This window comes from Uloborus diversus, chromosome 5 (genome assembly GCF_026930045.1).
Source record: "Uloborus diversus isolate 005 chromosome 5, Udiv.v.3.1, whole genome shotgun sequence".
In the NCBI taxonomy this organism is placed as follows: domain Eukaryota; kingdom Metazoa; phylum Arthropoda; class Arachnida; order Araneae; family Uloboridae; genus Uloborus; species Uloborus diversus.
In genome coordinates this window covers 103442172-103464308 of record NC_072735.1, presented here as the reverse complement: position 1 = coordinate 103464308, position 22137 = coordinate 103442172, and the positions used below count along the sequence as shown (strand labels likewise).

The 22137-nt window shown below is 32.0% G+C and overlaps 1 protein-coding gene across 1 annotated transcript in view; it reads left to right on the top strand.

Annotated features, from left to right (window-relative positions):
* Positions 1-8: 8 nt before the first annotated feature.
* Positions 9-22137, top strand: part of LOC129221989 (cytochrome P450 3A8-like) — a 37018-nt gene continuing 14889 nt past the window's right edge. The window contains exons 1-7 of the mRNA XM_054856398.1: positions 9-116; positions 2907-3003; positions 6208-6260; positions 6349-6445; positions 13474-13590; positions 15571-15659; positions 21240-21385. Of these exons, the coding sequence (XP_054712373.1) occupies positions 43-116; positions 2907-3003; positions 6208-6260; positions 6349-6445; positions 13474-13590; positions 15571-15659; positions 21240-21385 (673 nt within the window). The 5' untranslated portion in view covers positions 9-42. The remainder of the gene's footprint in view (positions 117-2906; positions 3004-6207; positions 6261-6348; positions 6446-13473; positions 13591-15570; positions 15660-21239; positions 21386-22137) is intronic.

The window sequence follows — 22137 nt, the reverse complement described above, 5'->3', positions numbered from 1 at the left end:
CTGTGCTTCTTGTTTCACTAAGTCTGTCGAATTCAAAACACCATGGAAGCGTTAGGGTTTGGGAATGTCGCTACTTCAATTCTTGCGGGAATAGCTCTTATTTTGTTTTATTGCTGGTAAATATGTATTACTCTATTTTTAAATGTTTGAATTGAGTAAATTTTTACTGAATTACATTTATGAATTTATCTTTCTATGCCAGCTCTATTTTGCAATAAGTTGTTAATTCGTTCATGATATATTTTGCACAAGATTGTATTTACCCCCCCCCCCCTTTACAGCATTATGAATCTTGATGCACTATTATTATATGAAGCCTTTAGTATCAAAACCACTTGAACCCGCTACTTAAGTTTTTACAATGTAAACAAAAAACATTTCACGCTTTTCCCACTCAAGTTTCCAAGTTCAATCAAATTTTGGTTTTGTAGCATATAGTGTACGATTTTTTTTTTCTTTTTTTTCATTAGCAAACTATTAAAAAATAATTTTGATTAAAACTGTTTTAAAATAAATCAAACTTTCCTCTCTTATTATTATTTTTATTTTTTAATTTACAGTATAAGTTCCAACTAAAGTCGTATGGTATGTCCATTTTAGGAAATGACCTGGCCAGCAAAATAAAAATTCAGAATGGAATGAACATTTTATTATAGTTACGCTGTTGAAATTAACCAAGTACGTTTTGACGGTGGCCGTTCCGTAGGAGCAGTGATTGCACAGGATTTGAAATAAAACGGATTTTTGGCAGTGGTTATAGACCTGATTAAGGGATATTTGTTCCAAATCGCCTTCTTACCTTATTATATTGAAAGAGAAGTATCAAATTGAAACATTATTTTTAACTCATCGAACACTCATTTTTGTAATTCGTCATTAAACTGGGTTTTATACTAAACGCCTCATACCTCCTATAATATTACCGCACCTCAAGAAGCTTCAAATTCCTACTCCACAGCCAGAATTGCAAATAAACACAGAACAACCGTTGTCATCTGTAATTGCAGTTTCCGGATGCCATGATTAGATGTCCGGTATTTGTTTACTCTTCCATTGTAAATAAATCATTTTAATGTTGCATTTCTACATAGTATAAAATAAAATGAAGTCTCCAAAAAGCGCCTGTTTGTTTGAACGCGCAAAACTCGATAACTACAGAGCCGATTTTGCTGAAATTTTCACAGTATCTTTCTTTTAAAACCGGAAAGGTTTGCAGACCAGTTCAAAAAAAAAAAAAAAAAAAAAGAAAAAAAAAGATGGGTAGTTCTTCTTTTATTCCAATTTAATCCCAATTTTGACACAACTTCCCGAATATGGGGGTGAAAAATTACTTTATTACTTGTCGTTGGAAAGGGTGGAATTTCCCGCGTTTTACGCAATTTGTTTCAATGCTCTAACTTAAGTATTGCGGGAATTATTCGCGTTTTCAGCTCGATTTTTTTTAAGCTTAGATAAAACTTAGGCACTACATTCTTCATTAAATCTATTAATAGAAAGTGAAGGAATTGTCCCGCAGTTTTCTTTTTGACATCATTTTAAAAAGCGTGATTTTTTACTTCAGATCTATCTTGACCTATGGTCGAAAAACTAAGCTTCCGACTCCAAAGGAGAAAAAGTCACAAGCCTTTTAAAATCAAGTTCTAAAAATATCATCTCCATTCAAATTGTTAACCATTTTATTTTCGCTTTTTCACGGTTATGCTTTTTGAATCTATTGTATCTTTCCATCTTTCTCATTTTAATTTCTTAAACCCATTTTATTTTGTGTTTCCATGGTTACGCTTTTTAAATACATCTTTCTCATTTTAATTTCTTGAAAGTATTTTAATATCTGTCGTCGTTGTTTGGAAGGAAAATTTTGCATATTGTTTTTTTTTTTTCTTCTTTTTTTTTTTTTTTTTTTTAAAGCCCGATTTTGGAATGTACGTCATTTGACACAATTTTTATTTCCAAGGCAGACCGTGCAAAGCCGGGTAATGCAGCTAGTATAAAAATATAATATTTTGGGTTATGAGCTAGAATTTTAACTTCCGAAGAGTTTGAAAAAGAAAACTAATGTCTGACCGTAAAAAATCTTTCTATGAAAGTATAAAAATGCACTGCAAGATAACAATAACTTACATCTTATCCACCTTTCTGTATTAAATTTAATGTCAAAAACAGCTGAAATCAATAAAAACGGGTAATCAACTAAATAGATCTTCATCAAAGATAAAGATAAACTATTACCGGAATTTCACGATATTAAGTTGTTTTTTCCCCCCTTGGGTTTTCAATTTGGAATGGATTTTGTAAGAAAGTAAGATAAATAATAGAAATGTATATATGTTGGTAATAAAATAGAAAAGTAATTCAGAAACTCAGAAACTTAAAACGAATCAGTAGCAAAAACCTAAGAAATTAAAGTATTACACACTCAAAAAATTGCCCTTTTTAAAGTTATTTTGAAAGAAAAAATGACTTTTTTTATCAGCAAGGTATTTATTAAGATAATTTATCAGCAGAAACTTTTTAAGTATTGAATATAGTGTATTTGAATATACATATTTCTTGGTTTTGATAAAATGCTCTGAAAACTTTACTTCCAAGTACGAGCAATGTTACTTAAAACTGTAGTGTCTCCAGTTTTTTTTTTTTTTTTTTTTTTTTTTTTCGTAGCTGAAAACATGTAAAATTTGCTTTTGATAGTTCCCGAACACAACTTGAGTCGTTTAGAGCTCTTTAGCGAGTGAAGTACTGGACAAAACATTGCCAAATTATATGTGGAATTTCAATTTATAGTAGTTAAAAAAAAAATAGTACGAAAATTTAGTTTTAATTTATTCTCGGTTTTCTTCGGAAAACGGTATTGCTAGTGATAATCATGGAAGGTGTTTTTATTTCGACTTACAAAATACGCTTTCTAGGTATTCAACAAGGCACTATCAATACTGGAAAGAAATAAATGTTCCGTTTGTAAAACCATGGCCAGTATTCGGATCACTCTTCGAAACTTATAGGCAGGTATATATATTTTGGAAAATTATTACTGTTGTTATTTTTTTTTTTTTTTTTATGTTTCGTAAAAAAAAATTATTTCTCTATATAAAATGCGTGGGTCATCTAGAAAGTAAAGAACGTTCTGTGTTGACGGGTTGGTGCGTTCCCCCAACCTCGCTACAGCGTGATAATTGACCTATGAATTGCTTCGTTTCAGTCTGGCATTAACCGCGATTTCCTACGACCCGTTATTGCTCAACTGTGCGACTTTAAAATGTCCGTTACAATTAATGATCCCGTCAAGTGTGAGGTTCGCAGTGTCATAAAATTTTTGAATGCAAGAAAACTGCGACCAACAGAAACTAGACAAATCACTGAAGTGACTTTCTCTTATTCCCCAAGTGGAAAGAAAATTTGGATGGAAAGCCCTATGTCAGTGATGATGAACTTAAAAAGACTGTTAAGGACTGGTTCAACAGCTTGGCGGCAACTGTGTACTTAAATTTAAACGTTGACTATGTAGAAAATTAACTTAAGTAACAATCAGTAAGTAAACAAAGATTTTCTTCTTCGTATCAGTTATTAAAGTTTCTATACAAAATCGTTCTTTAATTTCCAGATCACCGTCGTATTACACAAAATTTAAAACACCCAAAAAAAGAAATTGTCACTATAAAAATAAAAATTGACATTTTCTTTAAATTTCTATGTTTCAAATCACATCTTTTATCATTCTTTTAGTACCTCTGGTAAACAGAAGGCTTGGCATTGTATGTCCTCAACCGTTTTCGATTTTTTTTTTCACCTGCAGTTTCAATCTTATTGCAGACATTTCAAGAAGTTAAGTGCTTTTTCACTTTAAACACAAAACGTTACTTTATGTAACAGATGCCTTTAAATTTAATCTTTTTTATTGTTTTACTAATATATCCTTAAAATATACTTTTGATTGATTCAGTCATATTACTCATTTGACAGTAAATCATACGACAAGACATTTTCTGCAACTTGCAGCTTTTGTTTTCATTTTTCCGACGACATTTTTTTTGATCAAATTGCATGTTTCTTTTATTCTTTTTTTAAGTAGTACAAGGTGGCTCAAAAGTAACTCCGATTACATGAGAAGTCCAGCGGCCTATTTGCTGAACCGATCGAACCAGACTTTTCGTAATGGTTATTTAAAGGCATACGCTCAAGGTTAAGGTGATTTTAAATAACGCAGTGCTCATAGTTACGGTTACAGTGAACCAATTTTAAAATTTTTTATAGGTAATTATCTTGCACAAATTGATCCTAGTGTTAAAAAACTTTAAATGGTGCTGGAACGACTGACATGTGACGAATATTGTCGATTTGGGCATGAGTTTCGGCCTAAAAACACTAAATAGGAGGATTTCATCGAATTTTTCAAAACTCATAGTTTTAATACTAGTATAAGCAAAAAAAAAAAAAAGAAAGAAAGAAAGAAACATTGCGTGCAAAGCATTGCTTTTCAAAAAAAAAAAAAGTTTAAAATGCTGTGTGGGACGAGTATTTCTTCATTCTGGTAGCCAATACGTAAGAACAGTTTCAATCTGCCTAGAAACAGATAATCTAGAATCGCTGTTTTGCGGAGTAGATATGTTAGGCTAAGTTTAATAAACTAGTTAATTGTATATAATTTACCACTGATTATTCATAACCACTAATGCACTCATTAAATATCTAAATTATTCAATCTACATCAAACATACCGGTTTGTTCATAAAATCCCCGACTCGTGATTGGGAATGTAATCAATTCAGATTACTATGTGTAGTAACGTGGGCTTAATTCCAAAAAATACTGAAGAGTTTCAATAGTGAAAAATTTGTAAACAGTTTTAAAATAACGTCATGAAGCTTTTAAAACTTACAATATTTCAATTTAAAAAAAAGGAAAGTGGTGAATTTCTATAGAGCACTAATTTTCGTCACACAACATTTACTAGAGCGCTATTTTTGGATTTTGCAATACGCAGATAAATTTCAGCAAAGAAAAATTGGTTGTTACCATTCAATATGTTTGAAATTAGTTTAGTGTAACGACGGCCGAGCCGTGAGTACTGCGTTGTTCAAAAATCATCACAATTTAGAACGTATACCTACATATAGGAAGTTACCTTTGGACCACCCTTTACAACGTACGTACCTGCAAGTTCATCGCAAGTCAATTGGAATCAATGACAAATTTTAGAGTAAATAGTCAAAATAACGGCTGTACGTGTAATTGTACACTAGAATCCGTTTTGGAACGGTTTTTTTTTTTTTTTGTAGTCTTTTGAACACACACACTTTAGTTATTCTGCATTGAAGACTACAAGAGAAGCAATTAGTACGAACCAATTACCCATTTTTTTCTGCAAAATCTTCTTTGTGATGTAACTTCTGCGAATCAATTCTACAGACTTCCTTAGGAGTTAAAGTTAGTTGACGTTCCTCCGTTTTACCAGTTGTTTAAGGTGTTTGAAACATTCAAAAATGTACAAACTTCTATTTGTTTAACAAATTTCAAAACCCTTTTTTCTTTTTCTTTTTTTTTTTTTTTTTTTTTTGCACCACGGCTTACCCAACAGCGCCTCCTCTGAAAGGGAGTTTAGTGCATAACACATAATTTGAAAATTACTCTGTTATTCTCTTATTCATTGTATTAATAAACTTTCGTATGATTTTTTTTCCTCAAGATTACTTGAAATTATGCATGATACAATATTCTTCACAGACACGTAATAATCATAAATCTATGAAATGTTAAATAGCTTCATTTTCTTTAACCATTGAAAAAATTCTCAAGTTAAAGTAAACAACTATAAGTAGTTCAAAGCTGATTCACGTCATCATGAATTTAAAGGAACATTAACCAACATTTGTGGGTACAGTCATATAAAGTCGATTCAACTTTTAGCGCAAACTCGACACGGAACAGCTTTGTGATTTGAAAGAATTTTACTATTAAATATTTTCCGGGAGTATAATTGACTTTTATTAAGTTGAATCTCGATACCGCGAAGCTTATAACTCAAATATTCCTTTACCACAAAGTTTTTATCGGGTCCCAAACTATTGAGACTAATGTGAAAACTTCCCATAACTCGAACGACCAATTACTCGAACGTTTTAGCCGGTCTCTTGGGACTTCGAGTTATCGAGAGTTGAAGGTATATGACAATCTATAGTTAAAACTAATTTTGTTTTTAACGTTTCATTGTAGTCTCTCCATGTTTTCGAAATAGAAAGATATAAGAAATATGGAGAAGTGTATGGGTAAGAATTTTTTTTACATTTCCTAGACTTTGCTTTCATGTTTTATTTCACCAACAACAAAAAAAAAGACAAAGGCTCTTTTTTGTAGGCATTTTGAAGGATCTCGTCCGGTACTGTCCGTTGCTGATCCAGTATTACTAAGAAAAATTTTAGTAAAAGATTTTAATATGTTCCCAAATCGCAGAGTGAGTACTTGTTTCTTATGCACAATAACAGTTGTCATTGAATCTTTTAATTACAATTTTTATATAATAGTTCTTTGGATATAGTAATTATTGAAAAAGTGCATTTTAATTTACTTGATGACATGAACTCTAAGATTTACGTTTTCTGGACTTTAAAGAGTTCGCATAATGTAATACCGTTCTGAAAAACAGAAAAAAAAAAAAAAAAAAAAACGTTAGCCATTGGTTCAGTCAATGAGTACTCAAAACAGGTGTGTAGCATGCACGGAATATGCGATAATTTTTGACTTCGTAATATTGTTAGGGGTAGTTAGTAAGTAATTATACTAAAAGTCCCCGACCCTTTATGATGATTTAAAGGTGGGAGGGAGGGGGAAAGAACATTTTGGGGTTTTCGAGAAAATGTCGTAAACGGTGGAAAAAATTCGTTTTATATAAATATTCAAGCTAAATAAGCTTCCTACGAAACTGTTTCTACACATATTTGCCAAATGTCCAATAATGTTCCGGGTATATAATATGAAAAATCGATGATTTTCGGAAAAATTCTCTCTTTTTTCAAGCATTTGCTCTTAATGCTTTCCAGGATCAGTATTCATGAATATTGTTCAAGACAAAGTAGTAGAACTTCAAATTTCCTTCAATTTGGTACGCTATTTTGTTATATTTTATAAAACCAATCAAAAGTTACAGAATTTCAAACACGCCGTTACATGGCAAAAAATGGCCATTCACAAGTTTCAAACTGACTCGAAAGGATCGCGCACTTCCTCTTTCCTCAATGAATTTGACAATCCTGATGGACAATAAAGATTTGTTTGTGAATTACTACTACACAATTGATGTTTCAGGGTCGTGAAATAATGACTTTGTGACAAGGGGGAAGGAAAGAGTTAGAAATGTGTCATCAAGCATTTTTACACTGTTAAAAAAAATTTATTCAAAAATGAAACTCTGAATGTATTCATTTTTTTTTTTTTTTGAATACAATTGATTCAAAAATGAGTAAATGTGGCATCAAATACAAACATACGAGAAATACGAGTCATGAAATGAGTACATGTGTTTCTCAAAATTGAACCTTATTGATTCGGAGCTATATTGAGTAATGAAAGTATTCAAAAATGAGTAAATTTTCATTATTTTTGAATACCCATTTTTAACAGTGTAAATACGAATATGTTTATAAAAAATATTTTATAAAAAGGGGGAGAGGGTCAAAAAATGTTGAAAAAAAGTGTAACCTCTTTTATGGACATCCCCTTACCAAGAAATTGGACGGAGTTTGCAGAAATACGTAAATGCAGTTTGAATTAGCTCCATACGCATGGCATTGTTTAACGAAAGTGAACCGTGGAAAAGCAGAAAGTCAGCATTTCCTCAGTACTGAATTTGTTAGAAATACGTAATAGGTAAACATGCTGAAAGTCCTCGAACCTTGTGTGGAGGGGTGTAAAAGTGGGAAGGGGGAGTCAAATTTTGTGGTTTTTGATTATATCTCGAATACGGTAGGGAAAACGTGTTTCCGAGCAAAAGTGAAAGTTTAGTAAATTTATTGTGAAATTGTTTTCATGCATGTATCTCGCATTTCCAGTAGTTTTATAGATATGCATTCTTAAAAACCAATTCTTTTCCGGAAAAAAAAGAATTATCTCGTTATTACTGTCTCAGAGTGTCTGTTCCAAGCAGACACTCAAGGGATCTTGTGCAGCAATCATGTAATAAGGATCCTGACAGCTTTTTGTTCCTTGAAAATCCACCGGCTGAACACTTGAACTGCAGATTCAAACCAGATACCAAAGAAATACGAAGCCTATGCCCGTATTACCTTGCCCTATCACCTTGACACTCAGGTGACAAGCAGTCAAAACTAGGAAGCTTTAGCATGTACTCAAATTCGTTATTCTTATTGAAATGAATAAGTGACGCTATGGCATGATAATGAAAATTTTAATAATAGAAATAAATTAAATGCAGCTGACCAGCAGCACCTTTTAGTAATTTTAGCTTTTATTACATGTTTACTAATCATATTTTGAAAGTGCAACATGGACTGACACTGATTAGAAAAAGAAAATATCATCTTTAAGGTGACATCTTGGTTTTATTCTGAGGCGGAAGGGTTCTAAGAAATTGGTAATGTATTGATGTTATCATCGTTCTCTTCGATCAGGATAAATATTTTGATTCCGTTGTTGCAACTGCCCTTGCAGTGCAATCTTGCGACAGATTAGTTTAAAGATGATTTGAAGCATTTGGTCAAAATAATCTTCAAGATTCCGTCAGGAACATTATCCGATTCCGAGAGTTTTAGCATGAGTTGGTCATTCCTCCTTTAACAAACCCCCAATCCAGTACTTTACCATTAAGTTTCTAACCACAGTTGTACCTGTTTGTAGGGCAAATTTAGAGATCAGTCTTGATGTTTTCAGCTACTTTGATATATGATCTGTAACGGAGCTCGCTGAGGGACTTTTCTGCGGCTAGAGCACCATACCATGAGAGTTTATATGACCCCAACAGCTTCAATGGATTCAGGAAGAGAAGAATTGTTGATATATACCTTATAGATATATGTTGTATGATTATAGATTTCTGATAAATTTTTACAGCAAAATGTGGTGATCAGTTGTGTGTTTGGATGTCAAGAGAACAACAAGGAGGACTTCCTTTCAAATGATAGCTACCGAAGAATTTTGCAATCTGATGTTAGTCGTCTTCGCAATATCAACGTCAACATAACCTTAAGCTCAGAGCGTATTTGTCGTTTTTCAACAGCTTCATCAATAGCGAATTTGTCAGTTTACTGTTACAATGAAAGTTGGACAGAAACCTTCTTGTTTGGCCGTCGTTCCAATTTTTTAACTGGCATTGATGTCCATATGGTTTATACAGTTGTCTCTTTTTGCCTAACAGTTTTGTAGACAAGGTATACTCAGTAACAACAAATTCGAATTAAACGAAATCAATGTCGTTATTCCTTAACATTATGTATAGTGCTGACTTTGAGCAAGTCCTCAGTCCACCAATTCATAGTGCATACAACTAATTTTGCAAATCTTCGTCCGAATCCTATGTAAATATGTAAAGGGCGTTCACACTTTTTTTCAACATTTTTAACCCCCTCTCCCCCTTGTCACAAAGTTCGTTTTACAAGCTACTTTTCATAAAAATATTTGTATTAAAAAATGCTTGCTGTCACACTTTTTACTCTTTCCTTCCCCCTTGTTAAAAAGTCACAATTTCAAGACTGCTCCTTAAACATAATTTGTGTTGTAGCAATCAACAAAACCTCTTCATTGTCCACCAGGATTGTCGAATTCATTGAGGAAAGAGGAATTGCGCGATCCTTTTAAGTAAGTTTGAAATTTGTGAATGGCAAGTGTTCCATTTTTTGCCATGAAAGTGCGTGTTTGAAATTCGGTAAATTTTGATTGGTTGAATAAAACATAATAAAACACCATATCAAATTGAAGGAAATTTAAAGCTCTACAATTTTGTTTTAAGAATTTTCGTGAATACTGATCCTGGGAGGCACTAAGAGCAAATTTTCGACAAAAAGAGAGAATTTTTCCGAAAATCATCGACTTTCATAACATATACCCGGAAAACTACTGGAAATTTGACAAATATGTATAGATATTTTCGTTGGAAGTTTATTTAGCTTGAAATTTTATTTTAAACGCGTTTTTTTCCACCGTTTTCGACATTTTCTAGAAAAACCCAAAAATTTTTTTCACTTTTCCTCCCTCCTTTAGCTCACCCCCTAGGGGCGGGACTTTTAGTATGAATACTTACTAACTTCCCTAACAATATTCTGAAGTCAAAAATTATCGCATATTCCATGCACGCAACAATGTGTTCATTGACTGGACTACCGTGTGTAGTTTACTTATAGTGCCAGCGATAGTGCTGGCACATCCACCTTTGAAAAACCACTGCCGTACTTATTAAAACAAGCTCCATCACAAGATACGATTGGTAAATACGATGGTAGATACGTTGCAATGTTGAGGAGTTAGTCGAGAACTGGATTAGCTACAAGTTATCCGCATCAGAAATAGGTGGAAAACGTTGATCGACTACATGGGGTTACAAAATTTACTTTAGTGCTTACAAAGATGTTTGTTTAAATTGAATCGTTAGCTTGATGAATTTCGTGTCCAGTTAGATTAGTGGAGTAAGCTCTAATGGCATGCTAGTGTGGTAGAGGAGAAGATTATTTAAAAAAAAAAAGTGCGGTGAAACTATCTGAAACTAAACATATTGATGTGCAAAAAACCTAAAAAATATATATTCCAATCTACAGGAATGTGATGCTTCGAAAGTTTGAATCATAACACTGGCATCTCATTTTCTATGTAACTTTCTTATTAGACAGGAAAAAAAAGAATGTTACTGGCAAGTCGATGTTACTGTAGTCATGTCTAGTTTAAGAAAAAATTTATGATATAATGATTTAAAAAAGTAAGTTACAAAGTACTGGGTGCATTCTTTAATTTAATTATGAAATGCAGTCATACTAAAGAGCATTTTGATACTTAAAGAAACAAATGAATTTAAACTAAATAGACGTCAATACAATTAAATGATATTTTTTTTTCTTTAAATAGTCAAAAGCACCATACTTTAAGATGGTGTTATGTATAAACAAGAACACATCCAGAAGCTTGGCATCGTGTTTTAATTTGCGTCAAAAATCACCATCGACTCAAAAAACATTCAAACTTAATGATTAAAAATCAGTTTTAACAAATAGAAAAAGAATAAGATTGAAATTCAATCAATTACAAACTGCCGTTGAGTCTTTTATGTGTTCATCAATTTACCGAACTTTTAACATGTTTAAGATTAAAAGTTTCAGACTACAAAAGAGAATTATGCCTAAAAAGTACGCTTCAATCTCTTTAACGAACTTAAATAGAAGAAAAAAAGAGACAGAGAAGAGAAATGAAGGCATATACACACATTTCATCTATGCCAGAAAATATCCTTTTGACGTAAAAATGTTTCATTGTTTATATAAAAACTGACTAAACATGAACACATACTTACTCTTAATTTAAAAAATTGACTGTGTTTTTTTTTTTTTTGTCCTCAGAATTTTATAACAACTCAATTGTTTCAAATACTGTGTAAACCTTGCAGCGAAATCGATCGGGTATTTTTTTTTTTAAGTTTTCCCCATGCACTTGCATTTATTCATTCGCTTTCTAAAATATCTCCGAAAAAAATTTAAAAAAAAATCATTTTTTAATTTTTATTTGGAAAGAACGAATAAAATTCAAACTTTTTGGATTTTGGAAAATTTGAAAATCGGACATTAAAATGGTAAAAAAGTATATATTCATACGACAAATGGTTGGAATATAGTGAGTTTTAATTTCGAATACACAAAAAATTATATCTTACAATATGCAACAATTATTTAGGGAAATCAAATGTAATTAATTTCTAATATGATGAAGGCTTTAATGTTCGTTAAAGTGTTTTTTTTTTAATTGATGTCGCCTTATTTGTTTGTAAAGTTTATGATTAATGTAGTGATATTTCATAGTTTCATTTAGTGATGTTCCGGATATCCGTATCCGTATCCGTGGATATTCGAGGGAAAATAAAGATCTGTTTCCGTATCCGTATCCGTTACTTTTTGACGGATCTTAAACGGATCATTTCTGTTCTAAAAATTTTTAAATATTTGAATAAAAGACTCTTAAATTTCGTTTAAATTAGGTTTTATTCCCTACTTAAATTATAAGGTATCATTTCAGAAGCCAATCTGTACCCCCCCCCCCCTTGTTGCAAAAAGGAAGGGGAAATAAGTTTTAAAAGTGTGTATCAGTGTGTCTTTTTGCCGCATCGTAGCTCCTAAAGAGATGAACCGATTTTGATTGTTCAATTTTCGTTCAAAAGGTGACTTGATCGAAAGTGTTCTTAGTTTGACCTCGTTTTTGTAGAACTACCGGGGATATTAATTAAAAACAGATTTAACGTTTTTCACAATTATGGTAGTAAAAATTTACCCGTACGTTAAACATGTTGGCCCTAATTGAGAGAACGAAGTTTTCTGCGTTTGATATTTATTTAAAACATCCAACTTATATACAGTAGGGGCTATAATATTGTTAAGTAAATTTTAAATGCAATTCTAAGCCTTTATACGCGTGATTGGTTGCGATTTCATAGTCGGAAGATAAGAAGAAAAAGCTCAATGATTTAAAATTTTTACCTGCTGTCAGTTAATATTTGTTAACAAATGTGTGTTCTGACCCGATAAATTCATCTTAATATGAGGTCGACTCTCTGGGACATGTTTTGTTATTTTTTTAATTTTTAATTTAATATTAGTTTTCGTTATCGATTTGGGGTTTCTGTTCTTCATTTTTGTTTTTCTCGGCATCCTTCAAAAAAAAAAAAAAAAAAAAAAAAAAAAACTGAGATTAAATTATCTATTTACTGTTTGTAAAGATATCCCGGCTCTGTATTTCGTCGGTCGGAGAAGTTTGTTGGAATGGGTCAGCGTTGCATTTATGCTGAAATAATATGGGAAAAAATATTTCTAGCTTTGTCCAGTAGCAGCTTTACACTCTTGTTCCTGTAACCTACATCTGTCGAGTAAGCTAGAAATAATTTTTCACATTCCATCTAAGCATTAATGCAGCGCTGACTCATTCCTTCCAACTCTCTCTCAATTTTAACGGAGATTTCTTTAGAGTAAATCATAGTCTTGATTATATTTTTGCCGCAGTTGACATTTTTTGAAGAAACTGCCATTATTCTGACGGGAATGCCTTCCGTAACAAATTTCACTCTTGGATAGTTGAATTGGGTAAAAAAAAAATTGAGATCCGTATCCGCGGATCTTGACACTAATGATCCGGATCCGCATCCGTATCCGCGGATCTACTTTTTCAACGATCCGGCACATCACCAGTTTCATTGTATTTTTTATGGAAAAAAAAACGCAAATCTGCAAAAATGCATTTTTGCTTGTTTCTATAGTTTTTAATTTCAAAACTTCATTTCAGACTTTTGTAACAGGTGAGCCTTCTGTTGATCTCAGTGTTGCCTCACTTGAAGGTGAAGACTGGAAAAGAGTTCGTTCAATTATCACACCGACATTCACCACAGGAAAATTAAAAAGGGTATTTTTCATTATTGTTCAATAGAATATTCATGACAAAAAAAAAGTAATTTTGTTTCATCAATCATTAAATCAATTACTTTTATACGACTTTACTGGTAGATTTAAACATACTTAAAAATAACACTTAAAAATAAAAAATAAATATCATTGCACAGAAATTACAGATTACTACATACACGTGTTTTTAAGTTACAATTAGTCCTTTTTTCAAGGCAAAATAAGTCATTTCATGAATTTCAAATAAATTTCGTTCGAAAAGCTCTTGATGAATAACATGTATATAAAAGATATTTTTGATTTTATGAACACTTTTTCGTTCAATTTTGAACAGCTCAAAACCCCTTTTTAAGCAATAACTACAACACAAAAAAAAGAAAAAAAATGGCACCTTTTCTTTTTTTAATGCAGATTCTGAATTAATTTCTAATTTTTAGTTACAAGAAGTCAGAAAAAAAGATTAATAAAAATCGAAATTACTTATCTCGTAGATTTAACATTAACACAAGTCAGAGATTAATATGACTGAATGAAAATGAAATGAATTTAAAGCTCAAAAGTTTTTACCAGGGCCGCGGAGTAGGAGGGAGAATGACTAATTCCCAATTTCGATTCCTTGATTTTTATGACCATCAACCCCGACTCCAACTAATGTTAGACCAAATTAGTCCAACTCAAGCTCCACCACTGCGACTCTAACTCCGCACAAAATGCAGACTCGAAGTAAAAATGACCGACTCCGACACTTGAAATTTTAAAATCTTCAATTCCCGACTCTGACTTCAACTCCTTTATCCAAAAATCAGTCCAACTCTGATTCTTGGAACTTTAAACCTCAAATTCTGACTCCTTCACGGCAACATAAGTCTGACTCTGACTTCACGACTCCGGCTCCTACTACGACTCCGCAGCCCTGGTTTTCTGCGAAATAATTATTTGTTTTTATTTGATTTCCAAGATTTAATTTCATTTATTATATTTCTGTCAACGAGAAATAAAATAAATTTGGAGTCCCTTATGTTTTAACCTAAAGAGCTGTGCGTTTTATTTTTACCCAGAAGAAAGGTCTTTAAAACAATGTGTCCTTTTTTTGTAGTGATTTATTTAGATGGATTTTTTAGCTTTATTTATTAATTTATTTATTCATTTATTTCTATTTTTATGTATTTATTTACTTATTAACATTTTTATGTAGTTATTTATTTATTTTTATTTTATGTATTTATTTATTTATTTTTATTTATTTATTTATTTATTTATTGAAAACGATTAAAGAATTTTTTATGGGAAAAAATATATTAGCTTCATTGTTTAAAAGTTGCTTCCACTTTATTTGTTCATTTTTATTGAAAATCTTAGATAATTAAGAGAATATTCATTCGATATTAGAAAACCAATTCTGGTATGCGGAAAAGTAATCTCGTTTAGTTCTAGAAGGAACTTCTTGTTATAAATATTGTTTCTTGGGTTTTGATTAGTGTACAATACTACAGGAACTTTTTTTTCCGTTTTATACCAACATATGCAGTAATACTAAAATATAAATGATGCATTTAAAAATAGAGAAAATGTTTATTAAATTCAGTCGAAGCAGCTATACTATATACTTGTTTATGTAATTAAAACAAAAGTAATGTTTTTTAAAAAAAATCTCTTTCGCATCATAATTTTTAAAGCAAATTTTTGTAATTAAAAATCGACAAAAAAAATGTATCTAAGAGAATTTGAACGATTTTCAAGGGATTTCATGCAGCAGTAACTTTAAAAATCATTTTCATAAAAATGATTTTTGTTTATCAAATTTTGGTAGCCCAATAACCTAAGCTTAACTAACTGAAAGTAGTTTGGACAATGTACTTCTTTCTCTGATCTTAATTAATGTTATGTATTTTATTTGGAGAAAGTTTTAAGATCAATTCTGTTTTACGCATTCATATAGTAGTATATCATATACGAATCATAATAAAAATTTCTTTTTCAGATGATATCGATTTTCAAAGAAGGTTCACAAGTCTGCGTTAACAATTTTATGCAATATGCAAAATCGGGGAAACCTGTAGATGTAAAAATGTAAGCTTATAATAAAATTTTATGTTTTCATCATAATGTAGTTAAATATATATATATATATATATATATATATATATATATATATATATATATATATATATATATATATATATATATATATATATATATATATATATATATATATATATATATATATATATAGTAGATTAATTTTTACTTGCCTCATCCAGGCAGTATTATCAGCATAATTTTGATTAAAGCAATGTTTTCTTTAAAATTGTGACTTCTTTTTTTTTGAATATGATATTTGTAATGTTTGATGCTTCAGTACTGATCGATTTTGGATAAACAAAAGTTCAGATGATTGGCCAAGCAACTTTAAAGATGCTTCTGAAGAATTAAAAATTGTCCCAATATATGATTTTATTGCGGAAATTTTGTGTTTCAAGCATATTCGATGTTGAAAACGAGATTTAAAAAAAAGTTTGCCGTCATATATGGGAGGAGTGGGTACAGTGAGACAGGGTTAATTTATTTTCTGTTTAGTTATTCCCAGACTGGCACACTTTTGTAAAGTCAAATTAACATGCTTTGAACATTATGTCAGAAAGAAATTTGCGTTCAGATCGAAGGTGAGAAAAAATATTTCCTCATCTTATTTTAATCCCATCAGAGTCAAGTTTTTCCATTGCTTTTTCACTGTAAAAAAAATTCGAAACGTTACTGTATTTTCCGTGGAACGTCTCGGGATTTCACACGTTTTCACCTATTTCCCCGTTAAAAGAAGTATCTTCACAAAAAAGTTTCCTGAATCCTACAAGTTGCACGCGTGCAGACGTTTCACTGTTGTGGAAAATATTTTTAGCAACCAGTTTAAAGATTGAATGAGCGTGTTTATTAAGTGTATTGGCCTAAGGTTGCTTATGGCCTGTCCAGATTGACTAAACTCCCAATGAGAGCGAAAATATCAATGGATAGCTACAGCTTTGCAAGGCAGGAAGCGCAGGCAAGAGATATGCTTGGTTCCTTCTTGCATAGCTTTGGCCGTGGTCGCTCTGATTTTTATGGAGCCTTCTTGGTAAATTAGGAAGGTTCTAATCAATTACACTAAACCTACTTAATTTTTCTAGAAATTTCTAGAGACATGACTGTCTTGACAGTGCAGATTTCGCACGTATTCATAAAGTTTCAAAGTTAATTTCAGAAAGGTTACTGACTTTTAGAAGAAAGCGTTCCTGATTTTTCCAAGATATGTTACTGGAAGGAATTGGACACATCAGCTGCCCATTATTTTCCAAGAACGTTTCTAAATCGCTTTTACAGTGTTGTATCGTTTCTTGCCTTGTTTGATATACTTCAAAAACTGGTGTTATTAATCTTTTGTTAGCCTGTTATTTGACGTTCATTTTAGCAGTAAAATGATTTTGTTATTGTTTTTTGTACGAAAATGCTGTTTTCTTAGTTCAGATAAAGGAATGAGGGAACAGTAATAGAGCATGAGTTGGTGTCTCACTGCTCCCGTGGTACTTTTAGTTTCCCGTGGTACTAAGTGGAAAAAATCATTTTTGAATTGAATTTAACTACAACTAAACTATACATAAAAAGTAGTCGAAAACTTTGTACTGCATAGTGAATAAAATATGACAACGTATATAAAGTACAAATTGAGAATGAAAAAAGTTAAAAAACCAGCAAACAGCTGTTTCGGCACTCTAAAATACAAGTGCCATCATCAGTGCATTAAAAACGAAGACAGGTTCACCCGACTAAAACACAGTCGAGGCAAACAATGGAATGAGAGACGAGTTGTAAAAGATATGAGAGCAGTACCGAAAACGATGACGTCAAGGATACGTCAGAACTCAGAGGACAATTGCACTCAGGAGAAAACGTCACGGACAAAAAATAAATCAGATAACAGACTTCCAAACATTAGGAAACGGGGGAGTGCTAGACAAATCATTGACGATTAAATTAGCATTTTTCCATATGTAATATGACTCCCAAAAATCTAAATCATGAATAGACGAACACTCGTGAATAACTATGGCGGAAGAAAAAATAAAATTATGACCGCAGGACGAACAATGTTGAGCAATAGAGGAACGTTTGAGATCCTGTTTTTTGACGTAATTTTCGTCTTCTTTTATCCGGAATTTGAGGGATCGTCGAGTCTGCCCAATGTAGGCCAATTTGCACTACTACAGGAAACACTGTAAATGCCCCATCTGTCAAGGTTCTGAACAGGGTGTTTAAGCTGTGGAAATTTTAATTTATTAACAGGAGAAAAAGTGACGGAAAAATAAATTTTTTTTAAAGATTTTGGCAATTTGTAGACTGATTTTAGGTAAAAAGGGTAAGACAACGGAACTCGAATAGATCACAGGAGCAAGTGTTTGATTTTTGTTAATTGAGCTACTTAGCTTCTTATAAATTGTATCAATAATATCTGATGTGAATCCCCGATCCACCGCAATACTTCGTAGGTAATTCAGTTCTGATGAAAGTAAATTGGAATTTGAACAAATGGCTAAAGCACGGAAAATAAAAGATATAAAAGCAGCCAATTTTTGTTTAGGAGGATGAACGGATAACTTGTGGAGGGGAAGAGAAACAACAACGGGTTTACGGAAAACAGTAGTTGTAAACGTATTGTCATGACGAGTGATGAATTTGTACTTTATATACGTTGTCATATTTTATTCACTACAACTAAACTGTTGACGATAATAGTAACAAGATCAGTTTGAAAACCTTGCACCAGCGCAATAAGAAACATCACCATCAAATAATATAGATGTATTTGTCAGATTTTATATAAATTATATGGCGTATTCATTTCAATTTCGTATTTAACCTATATAGATTTAGGTTTAACCCCGAAGCAAAAAGGAATCGCATTACAAATGTGACGTGTGTGTGTGTGTTTGGCAACATAGCCCCTATTTTACTTTACAGTGAAACCCCTCCTAACGGACACCTCTCAAAGGCGGACACCCCTCTTATGCGGACAATTTTTAATTCCCCAATTCCAATTCAAATACCATTATTAAACCCCTGTCCTACGGCCACCTCTATATTGCAGACAAAAAATTTGTCCCGTTTGTGTCCGCATTAGAGAGATTTTACTGTATTTTAATTTCATGAATGGTACCTAACGAATGAACCGGTTTTGATATGTTTTCTTTTTTAAAATAGAGTACTTAAAAAAGAATTTATCGAGATTAATTTTTAATTGATCAATAGTGTTTTTTTTTCTTTTCTAAGATCGCCCAACTTAGGGCCTTCAGATCATATGGGGCCCGCTAATTTCATCATGTGCATCGTAGCCATTAAGCGGGAAACCCGATTCTGACATTTTTTTGTTTGAAATGTGACTTGATCAAACCCGTAACCCAGGGTATAACCAAACAGAAACAAGTCTCCATATGTTTTCAGATCAAGCTTGACGCTTTTAACGCTCGCTAACTCGATAAATGTGTGTCTCACTGTTTCCACCTGACGGAACAGGAAAACAAAATTGAATTTTTTTTTTAATTTTATTTTTCTTTTGTGTGAATTCGTAGATTTTTCCAAATCAACTTTTATAATACCTATTGCAGTAACACATATTATAGATATTTAAAAAAAATGATTTTTCAATGTTTTTTCATTCTAAAAAATGTGGTTGAATTTTTGCGTCTAACTGTACCCTACTTTTCGCATTTTATTCGGAGTCAGATTATATTGGTAGCACTATGTAACCTTGAGCTGGAATTCCTTTCTACTACGTACGAGGAACTCTGGGGTGTAATGTAACGTAATGTACCAAATCCTTATTTTTATACATGGCAAATGTTTTCCGTTTAGTATGATAAGTCGTTAAAGTTGAAAAGGTCATCTTGTTTGGTTGTTCGGATACTTGGACAGTTCAGGTAATTAAAGTTAGAACATTCTACAATCGAGTGTAATAGATTTTTCCAATACATTTTTAAGTCATTGGGGGGGGGGGGGGGGTCAGGTTTTTTTTTCATACATAAATCGGAATAGAGGGATTTCAGATAGGACGATATCAAGTGAGTACGGTGATTCAACTGCAGCTCATTAATTTTTTAACGGTTCGCATTGAGCAGTGTGGTATTGATTGATCAACTTTTTCTGCTTACAATTGTGAAAATATTCTCTCCACAAATTACACCATCTGATTCCTCATTCTTACGATCGCTGAAACATTTTCTATGAGACAAAAACCTGAAAATTTGATTTGTGTCCAAGACGCCGTTTCCAGATTTTTGATCCATAAATCCATTGATTTTCATCCATCCAGGATTGAACATTTTCACACTAGATGACAAAGAGCTGGTTATAATAAGGTTCTTTAAATTGTTGATTGAAAAATTGTGATTGAAAAAAAACGAAAAAACTTACTTTCCTGCCCCCTAAAAAAACTAATATTCATGTGCGTAGTATGTTAACAATAACATCTAGAATGGTTACAATAGATCCCTGCGGTTCTTCATAACGAAGTTCATTGTCTGGAACGGCTATAACAGATTTCTCCTTTTCATGTTCTAAGGAAGATTATTAACTAGAATTGTTATAAGATTGATTTGTGGAAAATAGACACGGAATTATATTTTAAATACTAATGATCAACAGTTTACTTGACAATTTTTATAAATTTAATATTATTAAGTGTTGTTTGATTCCTTCACGTTGGATATTTACTTAGCTTTAATGATAATAGCTTAGTAATCCTTAATGTATACCTTAATGTTTTATAGAAATTTAATTTCGTGAAGAGAAATATATTTTGCACCAGCGATTCGACGTCAGGTCTTTTTCTAGTTTTAACTAATATTTTTACTATGAAACAAAACTTGTAACCGGACCTTTAGCACCTCCAATCTCTCGAATTTCAGCCAAATTTTAAATGAAAAACTCTATTTAAATGTAATAATTTAAAACAGAGCTGATGTTGATGACACGCTTAGCTATGATTTTTTTTTTACAACAATTAAACAATTGTAAAAAAAACAACAACATTTTTAACAATTTTAAGAAATTATTGTTTATTGGTTAAAAAAAGTAACCCGACTAACTGTCGATTATTCGCGAGCGGTTTAACCGCGAGTTGGATTATCAGCGGCCTTTCACACTTTCCAAAAAAAAAAATAAATAAATTCGACAACGAGTAACTGAAAGTAGATAAATGCCCGCATTTTAACTAAGAAGTGTAAAATATATTTTTAGGCATTCCTATTTCTTCTTTCCCCACACTTCCAATGACACCAAGCCTTCCAAGTTAACCAAAATCGGATTAGTTAAATCTGATTTTTAAGTCTACACTATTTACTGATTTTTAGATCTACACTACTTATTGAGTTTTAGATCTGCATTACTTACAGATTTTTTTTTTATGAACCTCACTTACTAGTTTTTAGATCTGCCCCACTTACTGAATTTTAGATCTACACAGCTACACCGTTTTTGCCTAGTTTGTGAATTATCCTCGGTTATCGTGCCACACTATTCAGCGGATAATCGGGAATTTATTGTAATAGGAAAATTACTTTAAAACTGTTTTATTCTATGCTTTTTTTTAATTTTGAAATTCTGAAATAATTTGTTTAACTGTAGATTTTTTGAGGCCTTTGGAATGGATATCATTGCCAGTACTGCTTTTTCAACGAAAGTGGATTCTCAAAACGACCCTCAAAATAAGTTTGTTACCTCAGCTCGAGAATTCTTCAAAAAATTTTTTGGTTGGAGATTTCTTCTGTTCCGTACGTATCAATGTTTGATTACTTATGAAAGCATTTAATAAATTTGCCTAATTTTCTTATTACCGAATTAGTTTGCAAGTTAGAGTTAATCAAAGCCATTTTACGTAAAGATTAGTACTATAACTGCGATATAATTTATTGAGTTTTAAAAATAACTTCTTGGCAATGGATTATGGATTCATGCGTTATAAGTCAATAATAATTAAAAGAAATGTATGGGACCTAAGTTAGACCGTCCCTTATCCACTAAGAATCTTTAAAAGCGATTTACTAAGTAAGACGGTATGAGCTGACAGACAAAAAACATACATATGGTAAGAACTGATAACCGCCTTCATTTTGAAGTCCGCCAAGAAAGAAAAAGCAGAAAGTTTTCCTGCTTTCAACAATAGATGGCGCTCTGCAGCGCGACATACATTTTCTGTGGAAGAAAAAAGTTTAGTTTCTGGTGATAGTGGAAAGTTGTAGATTATCATAAGTCTTGCTCGCAAGCAAAGTTTTACAAAAAAAAAAAAAAAAAAAAAACTCAATTTGTAATGCACCAGGTGCGTGTGTAAAACTAAAAGTATGAAACTGTACTGCCAGGCCTGTCATTTCGAATTTTTTCGGGAGGGGGGGGGGGGCAATCTGCTTTATGTAAATATTGTTGGAAAACAACAAAAACGAGCTGATGTGTGCATCACATGACTTCCTTTTACTCCAATTTAATGTCATTTCCCCATTATTCGCTATTTTAATGTGATTCAATATTT